The following is a 12,395-nucleotide window of genomic DNA, read 5'->3' as shown; positions in this document are numbered from 1 at the left end:
TTTCTTTGAATTAAAACGACAGTTAAAATGAAACGAAGGCATTGATTTTTTTGGAAAATTTATTTACTCATTTACATTGATTTTTCACAGCTCAAAAAACACTATGTCAAAAAAATTTGTTTCTAAAAATACTTGAAATTTTTATGACCATACGAAACAAGGACATTATATTGGGGACATATTTACAAGTTACAAGTTACAACTAGTAATATTATTAGCAAATAAAAGAGTCTTCCTTTTTTCTAAAAAACGGGTCTTAATATTAAAACTCGGGTTCAATTTGTCACCTCTCCAATTACTACATATGAACAAGTAGATCCACCAGCGGCAGCTCTTTCGCCCACTAAGATCTTCAAGGAAAAATGCACATTTCATCTCAGATCTGATTCCAATTCCATCTCACAATCATTTAGGGTTTCGGATTTCAATCAAATTCCAAGTCTTTACACTCTACTCTCTCTCTCTCTCTGTTGTGTGTGCATAGATACGGAATTGTTAAGATGCTGACCAAGTTTGAAACCAAGAGTAATAGAGTGAAAGGTTTGAGTTTTCACACCCAAAGGCCATGGATCTTAGCCAGTCTTCATAGTGGGGTTATTCAGCTATGGGATTACCGTATGGGAACTCTCATTGATCGATTTGATGAGCACGATGGCCCTGTTCGCGGTGTCCATTTTCACAAATCTCAGCCTCTATTTGTTTCTGGAGGTTCCTTCTTCTCCTCTTTTTTAATTTCGTATATGATAACAGTGTGGATCTGGTCATTCCATGAATTTACAAATTGCTTTTGGTTTTAGTTAAATGTGATTCAACTCTAGCTGCACATTTGTTTTAATTTCAGGTATACTTAAGGTTAAGTAGGGGCTAAACCAGAGTAAAATGATAATTCAGCCAGTAAAATGTTGTTTGCATCACAATGTCATGGAATCTGGATCTATTGATGTATGTTGGTAATTGTATGTGATCCGTGCTTCTGAATGGGAAAACTAGTTTATGAGGTTAAATGAGCTAACTTGAGCAAATGCATGGTGAAAACTGGAACAAAAACTTAATGCAACAACTAAAAGGCTATTTGCATTAGTGCGATGGAGTGTGGATCTACTTATGTATGTGGACCAGCATGTGTGTGATCCATGATTTTAGAAAGATAACAAGTGCTTTCGCTAGTTTTTCTTCTAAAGGATAGCTCAAACTTATATTTGTGATCCGTAATGGCACATTTGGTTTTTTTGAAGGTGAAATGTGCTAAGTTGAATAATACATGAATGACAACAACAACAACATATCCAGTGTGATCTCACAAGTGGGGTCTGGGGAGGGTAGCGCGCAGGGCCGTAGGGACATGCAACTAAGGGTGTCCAATTGGACACCCTGCGTCGGGAAAAATACCGTATATATACGTAAAATGATACACAAAAGTGATTAAATAACATATTTTGGACACCCTTGGTATAATAGATTGTTGTAGCTCAGTGGTTTTAGACCTTTTTAATGGGTACATGTTGGAATCTCACTAGCAACAATTTTTTCCCTTTTTTAAAAGACCTTTTGTTGTGCAATTTCTGGACACCCTTCATGAAATTCCTTCCTTCGCCACTGGTAGGGCGTATAGACTTACCCCTACCTTGTGTAAGGTAGAGAGGTTGTTTCCTATAGGCCCTCGACTCAAGCCCGAATAAACAATAATTCAAGACTAAAATGCTATTTGCATTAAAATATGATTGAGTTTGTATATGCTAGCGTATGTGGATGAGAATTGAGATTGGATTGTGAATCTACTGGTTCATAAGGAAGAGTATGTGATTTGTTAATTGAGAAGGGTGCTTTTATTAGTTTATCTTTCTGCTTTGTCAAAAGTTTCCTGAATCCCTTATAAAAAGTAAAAGATATTCTGAATGATAGTTCCAGTTTGTATGTGTGATTGGACCGTAATCAATCAATTGATTCAATTGAAGGGTAAATATGCTAAGTTAAATACTACCAGGACTAAAACCAGAATTAAACATAATTCCGGGAATTGCTGTTTGCATCACAGTGTGAATGTATGATGGAGTGTGGATCTACCAATGTATGTGGATGAGTATATTTGATATGTGAATTGAGGAAATACATATGTTTTTATCTTCTGAAATGGAAGAGTTGGTTTAATTGAAGGTTTAATCTGATATGTTGATAATGGATGGACCAGAACCGGCAAACAAAATTTTCAGGGGCTAAAATGCTATTTGCAACACAGCCTGATGGAATATAGATCTGCTGATGTATGTGGATGAGTATATGTGTGATCCATGAATATATGAAGTTACTTCTGCTATTTTATCTTCTGAATGATAGTTCCAGTTAATATGTGCAAGTGGTACACAGTTGCACATTTGGCTTAATTGAAAGTTAAATGTGGTAGTTGAGCTACAGGAACCAATACTGAAAGCATAACCAATAATTTAGGGACTAGGATCTCCTTTTCCCCTTTTAACTTTTTGGCTCTCGGTAATTGATGCACTTTGTTAGCTGTGATTTCCCTTTATTTCTCTATATGCCTGTAGTTTTTGAAGAACAACTATGCTTTTTTTCCTGTTTTCATTCTATTTGCAATAGTTTATCAGAGATGTGCTGATTGTGTTGTGAATTGTAGATAATTTAGGGCCTGTTTGGATTGGCTTAAAAAAAAAGGCTTTTAAGTCAAAAATAAAAAGTCAAACTGAAATGACTTTTAAGTCAAAAAAATAAAAAGTAGGGGAGATCTACTTTTGGTTTTTGACTTATTTTAAGTCATTTAAATTTATTTTAAGTCATTCTTGACCTTGCCAAACACTTCTCAACTTATTTTAAGTCATTTTTGACTTATTTTAGGAGTCAAAAACTGACTTAAAAGTAGGTTTGACCAACTTTTAAGCCAATCCAAACACCCTCTAATAGTGTTTCTTCTTATTTATTTTTGTTCATTGTTGAGCTTATTAATGAGTCAGGGTATATTACTAATATTCCATTGTCTTTGAGAAAAGGCTTATATGGCACATTATCGGAAGCCTCAATTATGGTTTCCAATTGACATACTTTTGGGAACATATATTGTTTACTTTGCATGATCCTGGAAAATTTACTGAGTAGTTCCTTTATGCTTCTTAATTTCGAAGATGTCAAGGCACCTTTTTTATAGTCCATATACTAAATGCTTTGTTGTCTTGGTTTACTAGTAACTTATCTTAGAGTATATGTGGCCGTATGCATAATGCAAATCTGACTATGGACTGCTTCTTTGTATATGTAAATTCTTGTTACTACAGGAGATGATTACAAAATTAAGGTTTGGAACTATAAGCTGCATCGGTGCTTGTTTACCCTGCTTGGACATCTTGATTATATTCGAACTGTTCAATTTCACCACGAATATCCATGGATTGTTAGTGCAAGTGATGACCAGACTATTCGGATATGGAACTGGCAGTCTCGTACTTGTATTTCTGTCTTGACTGGCCACAATCATTATGTAATGTGTGCCTCATTTCATCCCAAAGAGGACTTGATTGTCTCTGCTTCTTTGGATCAGACTGTTCGTGTCTGGGATATTGGTGCCCTAAGAAAGAAAACCGTTTCTCCTGCTGATGATCTCTTGCGGTTGAGTCAGATGAATACTGACTTCTTTGGTGGAGTGGATGCTGTGGTGAAGTATGTCTTGGAGGGTCATGATAGAGGGGTTAACTGGGCATCATTTCATCCTACACTCCCCCTTATAGTTTCTGGTGCAGATGATCGCCAAGTGAAAATTTGGCGGATGAATGGTATGCTCCTTAAATACCTGATGTACTTTTTTTTGAGAATGGCAACTTTACTTCTATATATCGTGAGGTATACTACAACCAAAGTATAGTTCCCCTTCAAAAGTATTACAACTTACAATTTGTAAATCAATTCTGTGACTTACAAAAAATCTAAAACATAAAAAAGGAATAAACAATTCATTTTAAGATTCTGAATGCTGTTCTGAGTCCCCTCAAAGCACCTCTCGTTCCTCTCAATCCAAATTGACCGCCAAATACATGTTGGGATAATCTTCCATCTTTCTTCCTTCTTGCTCACATTACCATCCATATTCCAGCTTCTTAGAACATCTGCAATACTTCCAGGTCTCACCCACCTAATCCCCTTCAAACGGACGAACATCCTCCAAAGCTGGCCTGTACATTTGCAATGCAAAAACAGATGGTTGATTGTCTCAGCTTTTTCCCACGTAAAATACACCCAGAGGCTATTTGGTGACCCCTTTTTTTCAGATTTTCATGAGTTAGCACTGCTTCTTTGGCCAAAAGCCAGATGAGACAGTGAACTTTGTAGGGAACTTTTTGTTTCTATATCATCTTCCAAGGCCAATCTCTTTCCTTCACCACTTCTACATTTAGCTCCCTGTATGCAGATTTGGCAGATAAAATTCCCTTGCTATTTTTGTTCCATTCTAGTCTGTTTACTCTTCAGTCAGATTTTCGACTCCTGCTACTGTGTTATAGAATTCTGTTTTTCTTTTGATCTCCCAATCATTCAGATATCTCCTTAGAGATAGATTCCATCGTTGTCCAGTCCACATCATGGCAACTGTGGCTTGTTGTTGCTGACTTGAAGTGTATAGCTCCAGATGTTGTTGCTTCATTGTTAAAAGCCCTGCCCACTTGTCATGCCAAAAGGTGGTATTCTGCCCATTTCCTATCCTCACCTTGGTTCTGATCTGCATCATTGACCAGAGATTCCTAATAGCTCTCCAGAATGAACACCCATAGGGTGTTGAGACATTCTTAATGTTCCAATTATCTTCCATACCATACTTTGCAAGAATGGCTTCCTTCCGCAACATTCCTTCTTCAGTAGCAAATTTCCACAACCATTTCATCATCAGGCTTTGATTATGCCTTTTCATATTCCTGATACTTAGACCTCCTACTTTCTTGTTCACTGACAGGTCCTCCCACTTGACTAGGTGATACTTCTTCTTATCTTCATTCCCCTGCCATAAAGAGTTCCTTCTCAGGACATCTATTTTCTTGCTAACACTAGAAGGCATATGAACATCTTTACTTGCTTTGTCACACGGTCAGTTTGCATATCCTGTTGAACCTAGAACACCAAATGAAGTAGATTTGATGAAAAGATACCTTTCAAATTTCATGCTATTCATATATTTTCAGTTATAGATCAGTCTAGCCGTAAGATAAGCTTTTGTGTTGTTGACTTGGCCCTTAGAAATAGGGGAGTATCTTATGTCTTTCTTTCAGTTTATAATAAGAAATCTTGTCCAGTAGGATCTACTTAATCAATAGAGTTGTTTGTTATCTTGGAAATCTGACATGGTCATATCCCTAGGGATAAGGATAGTTTATAAATGTTGTAACTACATTTCTCTATACTGTGGAGATCTGTTGAGATTACAGCAAAAAAGTTTCATCTTCATTTCTTTTCCCTGTTTTGGGGGTGGGTTGGTCTAAACCTTGCTTTGGATTGCTCGCTGAAACTTTTTATTTTACCAAAGGAAATATTTACAATCTGCTAAAACACAATATACACTAAAGCTTGTCACATGCACCAGCTTCAGTAGCTACTCTATCCATCTTCAACAACAATTATGTGTACTATCTATCAAAATTTTCTATCCAAGGGTAATAATTCAATTCTCTTGATGTTCCTGCTAACTTTGGCTTCCTTGGCATCTACAGACTACTTCCTGGATAACTTGTCTAATTATACTTTGAGAGCTTGAAGGCTTCCTCTGAAATATTCTTGATTCCTTTCCTTCCAGATTGAATGGACACTCCCTGCCATTGCCACTCTATAGACTACAGCTGTTGCATTTTTGGTTTTCATATGCTCCTGTGCGCAAACCATTTGTACCTTCCAGTTGAAAATTTGTCTGGCTACCCCTTGCTACTGTAAGATCTTCCCCCCAAACCTCAGCTGAAAAATCACATTCAAAGAATAGGTGATTGTTGGTCTCATTTTCTCTATTGCACAAGGGACAAGTTTGATCTGTGATAACACCCCATGAAGCCAGTTTGTCCCTTGTATTTATGTTGCCATGAGCTGCAATATTTAAGATGAGTAGCCTTTAGAAGCTCCTTGGTTATTACAGATAGGTTTCCTCCCTAGTACTTTTAGGAATATTTTTTTTCTTTTGGTAAGTAAATATATTATTTACCAAGTAATTGTTACAAAGCAGAAAAAAAAAGCAGGTGTGGACATACGCTCCAACCTTGCTAATCATACAAGTTAAACCACTCTAGCTGTATTCTAAGGGTAATTGTTCAAATCATATAATCTAGCTGCCACTTTAGGATGCCTACTTCCTCTCTCATGGATCTCCTGGATGACATGTCTAATTATTGATCTTGCTGGCTGTTGTTTCTGTTGGAAAATCCTACTATTGCGTTCCATCCATAGTCTGTATACTGTGCTAGCCATTGCCATTCTATACACAAGAGTTGTACTACTCTTTCCTTTCATGAATTTGATTACCCACTGTATTTCAGCGGTCCAGTTCATGCTCTTCCTTCGGATCCCTTGCCAGTTAAGTATGTTGTTCCATACCTCTGCTGCATATGTACATTGGAAAAAGATGTGATCAAGTTCTTCATTAGCCTGCTGACAAAGAGGGCATGTTTGAGACTGAATGATACCCCATTTAACCAATCTGTCCTTTGTTGCAAGTCTGCCTTTAACTGCAAGATATAATATGAATATCCATTTAGGAGCCCCAATGTTTTTCCATACTAATGATCTCCATACTATCTTTTCCATTGTACCCCTCATCTGCATATACACTTTGTTCAGAGAGGACTCTCTGCCATGTTTCTTATACATGCTTCTGTGATCCCAGCCTCCTGGAAATGTTTTGCAGCTTTGACAATCCTCTGTACCACCCAAGAAGCTTGTTTAGCTTGTATATTCCACACTCCACACTCCACAGCAGCTTTCCAATATCAACTTTGTTCCATGTGTATATGTCAATGAAATTGAGTCCACCACTTGCTTTAGGCCAGCACAACTTGTCCCATGCAATCAATGCTTTTTTAGTTGTCTCAATATTGCCAGTCCACAGAAATCTTCTGCACATGTTCTCCGCTGTTTGATTAATCTTTTTAGGCAGAGCAAACACTTGTGTCCAGAACATTTGAATTGCATACAGAACACTTTTTATAAGTTGGGCTCTACCTGCATAAGATAAGAACTTAGTTGTCCAGCTTGTTATCCTACCTAGCATCTTGTCCAGCAAAGGCTTGGATTGTACTATGGATAATCTTTTTGTAGTCAAAGGTACTCCAACATATCTAAAAGGCAAGTCCCCTTTGACAAATTGCAATTCCTGTAGAATCTCCTCTTGGTGCTGCTGCTTTACTCCAAAATATACACTACTCTTTCCTACATTTGCTACCAGGCCTGAAGCTTTGGAGAACATCATAAAGCATTGACTTAGGCATTTAACTGATTTCAAATCTCCCCTGCAAAACATCAATAGGTCATCAGCAAAACTCAACTGTACTATCCTCTGCTTCTTGCATCTAGGATGATAGTGGAAATTAGGATTAGACTGCAAAGTCTTCAAAACTCTTGTCAAATAGTCCATAGCTAGTACAAACAGGTAAGGAGACAAAGGATCTCCTTGTCTGACTCCTCTTTTAGCTTTGAAAGGTGTTGTACTGTGCCCATTAATCTGGATGGAATATGTACTTTTAGGAATATTACGTTTGAAGCTTGTATGCAGTTTCCTGATGGAAAACCTATCCAATTATATTAAGTCTCTTTCACTGATTCCAAAGTCCTCCAGATACCTCTTTGCCTTGATGATTTTTGGAATCATCCAGGAACCTTGTTTGTGTGGTATGTCCCATACTAATCCATCTCTATTGTAGTAGCGAAGCACCCATTGAATCCATAATCTGTCTTCCTTTTTTCTGAGAAAGAATATGGACATCTTATTGTTGTTATTCTAGGCAACAAAATTATTGGGTGGAATCTTGCTGGGTAAAAGACTGCTTATTTTGTTGAATAAATCTTACCTTTCAAGTGTTTTCTGATTGCTAGTGTGCCTTGTTGTTCCTAGATACAAAAGCTTGGGAGGTGGACACATTGAGAGGACACATGAACAATGTTTCATGTGTGTTATTCCATCCAAGGCAAGATATTATTGTTTCAAATTCAGAGGATAAGAGCATTCGAGTGTGGGATGCAACAAAAAGGACTGGTCTTCAGACTTTCCGCAGGGAGCATGATAGATTTTGGATCCTTGCTTCTCATCCTGAGATGAATCTTCTAGCAGCTGGTCATGACAGTGGGATGATAGTATTCAAGTTAGAGAGAGAACGGCCTGCTTTTTCTGTGAGCAGTGATTCTTTATTTTATGTAAAGGATCGGTTTCTCCGTGTATATGAGTATTCAACCCAGAAGGACACACAGTTGATACCAATTAGAAGGCCCGGTTCAAACAATGTGAATCAAGGTCCACGAACTCTTTCATACAGTCCAACAGAAAATGCTGTCTTGATATGTTCAGACACAGATGGTGGTTCCTATGAACTTTACATTGTACCCAAAGATAGTTATGGTAGGGGTGATACTGTTCAAGATGCAAAAAGAGGAACCGGAGGATCAGCTGTGTTTGTTGCCCGAAACAGGTTTGCGGTACTTGAGAAGAGCACTAATCAAGTCCTGGTAAAAAATCTCAAGAATGAAATTGTCAAGAAAAGCCTTCTTCCTATGGCAACTGATGCAATATTTTATGCTGGCACTGGAAACTTACTATGTAGGGCAGAGGATAGAGTTGTCATTTTTGATCTCCAGCAGAGAATTATTCTTGGAGATCTTCAGACTTCTTTCATCAGGTATGTTGTTTGGTCACCTGATATGGAAAGTGTCGCTTTGATTAGCAAGCACTCCATAGTTATAGCTGATAAGATGCTTGTGCACCGTTGCACACTTCATGAGACAATTCGTGTCAAAAGTGGTGCCTGGGATGACAATGGGGTATTCATATATACCACACTTACCCACATTAAGTACTGTCTTCCCAACGGGGATTGTGGAATCGTCAAAACCCTAGATGTTCCTGTCTATATTACAAAAATATATGGGAACACTATCTTTTGCTTGGATAGAGATGGAAAAAACCGTCCTATTAATATTGATTCAACTGAATATGTTTTCAAGTTGTGTCTGCTTAGAAAGAGATATGACCAAGTTATGAGTATGATAAGAAACTCAGAGCTCTGTGGTCAGGCCATGATTTCATATTTGCAGCAGAAGGGTTTTCCAGAAGTTGCTCTTCATTTTGTGAAGGATGAGCGCACTCGTTTCAACTTAGCACTTGAAAGTGGGAATATTGAGATAGCTCTTGAATCTGCTAAGAAGATTGATGAAAAAGATCATTGGTATAGGCTTGGCGTGGAAGCCCTTCGGCAGGGCAATGCAGGTATTGTTGAATATGCCTACCAAAAGACAAAGAATTTTGAGAGGCTCTCTTTCCTATATCTAATAACTGGAAACGTGGAGAAGTTATCTAAAATGATGAAAATTGCTGAGGTCAAAAATGAAGTAATGGGTCAGTTCCATGATGCCTTGTACCTCGGTGATGTCCGTGAGCGTGTTAAAATTTTGGAAAATGCTGGTCATCTGCCCCTTGCATACATCACAGCTACAGTCCACGGGCTCAATGATACTGCTGAGCGTCTTGCAGAGGAACTGGGGGATAATGTTCCATCAATACCAAAGGGGAAGAAAGCTTCAATGTTGCTTCCCCCAACTCCCATCTTGGGTGGTGGAGACTGGCCTTTGCTGATGGTAACGAAAGGGATATTTGAAGGTGGTCTGGATATTGCAGGCAGGGGAGGACAAGAGGAATATGAAGAGGCTGCGGATGCAGACTGGGGTGAGTCATTGGACATCGGTGAGGTGGAAAATCTACAGAATGGGGACATCAGTATGGTGCTTGGTGACGAGGAAGGACAAGAAGGAAATGATGATGAGGAGGGTGGATGGGATCTTGAGGATCTGGATCTGCCTCCTGATACAGACACACCTAAGACTACTTCCAATGCTCGCTCTTCTGTGTTTGTCACTCCAACACCTGGCATGCCTGTCAGCCAGATTTGGGTCCAAAAATCATCTCTAGCTGCTGAACATGCAGCTGCTGGAAATTTTGATACTGCTATGCGGTTGTTGAGCAGACAACTAGGGATTAGGAACTTCTCTCCTTTAAAGTCATTGTTTATTGATCTTCATGAGGGAAGCCACACTCATCTGCTTGCCTTCTCCTCAGCGCCGGTCATCTCCGTGGCAATTGAGAGAGGTTGGAGTGAGTCAGCTAGTCCTAATGTTCGAGGTCCACCTGCTCTTATATTCAGTTTTGCTCAGTTGGAGGAAAAACTTAAAGCTTCTTATAAGGCGACTACTGGTGGAAAATTTTCTGATGCACTTAGACTATTCCTGAGCATCCTTCACACCATTCCTCTGATTGTGGTTGAGTCGAGACGAGAAGTGGATGAAGTCAAGGAATTGATTGTCATAGTGAAAGAGTATGTTTTGGGTTTGCAGATGGAGCTTAAGAGGAAGGAATTGAAAGATAATCCTATTCGCCAGCAGGAACTGGCAGCCTATTTCACTCACTGTAATCTGCAGCTTCCTCACTTGAGACTTGCATTACAGAATGCTATGTCTATCTGCTACAAGGCCGGAAATCTTAGCTCAGCAGCCAACTTTGCTAGGAGACTGTTGGAGACCAATCCCACCAATGAAAGCCAAGCCAGAACAGCCCGCCAGGTTCTGCAGGCAGCTGAGAAAAATATGCGAGATGTTACACAGTTGAATTATGATTTCAGAAATCCTTTCACAGTCTGTGGGGCAACATATGTCCCGATATACCGGGGTCAGAAGGATGTCACTTGTCCTTACTGTGGTACTCATTTTGTACTGTCTCAGCAAGGGGAGCTTTGTACTGTTTGTGATCTTGCAGTTGTTGGAGCCGATGCCTCTGGTTTGCTTTGCTCGGCATCACAAATCAAGTGATTTCAGCTTCTCATGCAGTTGTATTCGGCCATGTCATTCAGATGATTCTAGTTCTAGGCATGGGTAATTATGAACATGCTTTTTATGGGATTGTATCTGCGGTTTATATTTTTGTTTCTATAATTTTGTAATCAGTTTTTACAGACCGACCTTTTGCCTTGGTTATCTAATTTTTTTTTTGTAATAAAACATGTAAGATTTTGAGTTCAACCAATTTTTCCAAGGTGGTGACCAGGTATGCTAGGTATAATATAAAGTCCAAACCCCTCAAGACCTGAATGCTGATTGCTGTCTAGGTCGTTATATTAGTACTCCAGCCTCCAGGTGTCCTTAGCGTTGAAGATCTGGGTTACTTTTTGTGACTCTTAATTTGGCTTGAAAAGTATATTAATGAATTTGAAAGTTTGTTGACAGACTGAACAATTTGTTGTTCAACCTTTTTGAAGCACCAATCATAGTGTTCTAGGACAACAGAAATGGAACTGACCTCTTTTGACAACACTTTTAAGAGGTTAATCCCTTTTTGTACAAGCTTACCTTTGGGTGTTTTTACCCTAATAATATCGTTAGGGGGGGCTGTTTGGTAGGTAGTATTAGGAGAAATAGTTCATGTATTATGTATGGTATAATTTAGTACTAGTATACGTACCCGCCCATTGTGCGATCAGTTGATAATATAATTGTATACATTGATTTATTGACAATTTTAAAGCTCAACCTATTATAAATGAGATTTTAAAGTTTATATTAGAGAATGTCAGCATTTAGTACCTTGACATGTTATAACAGACCCCTTCTGAAAATACATCAATAAATAATCTTAGTTCATTGTCTAAATTTAATAATAATAATTTTAGTATTATTTAGTTTTTACATTAATTTTGATAGCGATATTTATTTATGCATTTAAGATAACTTGAGAATCAGCTACAATTTTTTAAGGATTTTTTTAATTTCTTAGACCATAAGTAAATTGATTTATTTTAAGTTTTTACAAGTAAACACAGTTTTTAATCAATTTTGTAATAGTATAATAAAAAAGTGCTTCTAAATACTTATTGTTTAATCTAAAAGATAATAATAAATAAAAAATTATAAGTTAAAATTTCTAACTTATTTTTGACTTATAATCGAAAAGTTATAATCCCAATCAAATAAGCTTTAACTCCTAGGAGCGGAGCTATTGCCCGTGAAGGGTGGTCAGCTGACCATCCTTCATCGGAAAATTAGATTGTATGTATAGGCAGTATATTTTGTGTTATTTTGTTATATAAATAAATGCACACACTAAAGCACAGTGGAGGCTGATGGTCCAGCGGTAAGTGTGTTCAGTTCAGTGTCCAACGTCTGCGGTTCGA

At 38.1% G+C, this 12,395-nt stretch overlaps 1 protein-coding gene across 1 annotated transcript; it reads left to right on the top strand.

Moving 5' to 3' along the window:
* Positions 1 to 247: 247 nt before the first annotated feature.
* Positions 248 to 11,260, top strand: LOC102579561 (coatomer subunit alpha-1-like). Its single transcript, XM_015313082.1, has 4 exons — positions 248 to 708; positions 3,285 to 3,779; positions 8,081 to 11,038; positions 11,075 to 11,260. Exons 1-3 carry the CDS (start codon positions 501 to 503, stop codon positions 11,035 to 11,037), a joined length of 3,660 nt encoding a protein of 1,219 aa, XP_015168568.1. The 5' UTR covers positions 248 to 500; the 3' UTR covers position 11,038; positions 11,075 to 11,260.
* The last annotated feature ends 1,135 nt before the right edge of the window (positions 11,261 to 12,395 follow it).

Source organism: Solanum tuberosum, unplaced genomic scaffold, assembly GCF_000226075.1.
Source record: "Solanum tuberosum cultivar DM 1-3 516 R44 unplaced genomic scaffold, SolTub_3.0 scf00224, whole genome shotgun sequence".
NCBI lineage: Eukaryota > Viridiplantae > Streptophyta > Magnoliopsida > Solanales > Solanaceae > Solanum > Solanum tuberosum.
Note: the sequence above shows the minus strand (reverse complement) of the source record. Positions and strands in the feature narration are given on the sequence as shown.

Excerpts from the sequence above, each read along its gene's own strand:
- LOC102579561 (XM_015313082.1), top strand. The coding sequence starts at position 501 with ATGCTGACCAAGTTTGAAACCAAGAGTAATAGAGTGAAAGGTTTGAGT. Across the intron at positions 709-3,284 it reads GCCTCTATTTGTTTCTGGAG|GAGATGATTACAAAATTAAG; the intron begins GTTCCTTCTTCT and ends TTGTTACTACAG. Across the intron at positions 3,780-8,080 it reads GAAAATTTGGCGGATGAATG|ATACAAAAGCTTGGGAGGTG; the intron begins GTATGCTCCTTA and ends TGTTGTTCCTAG.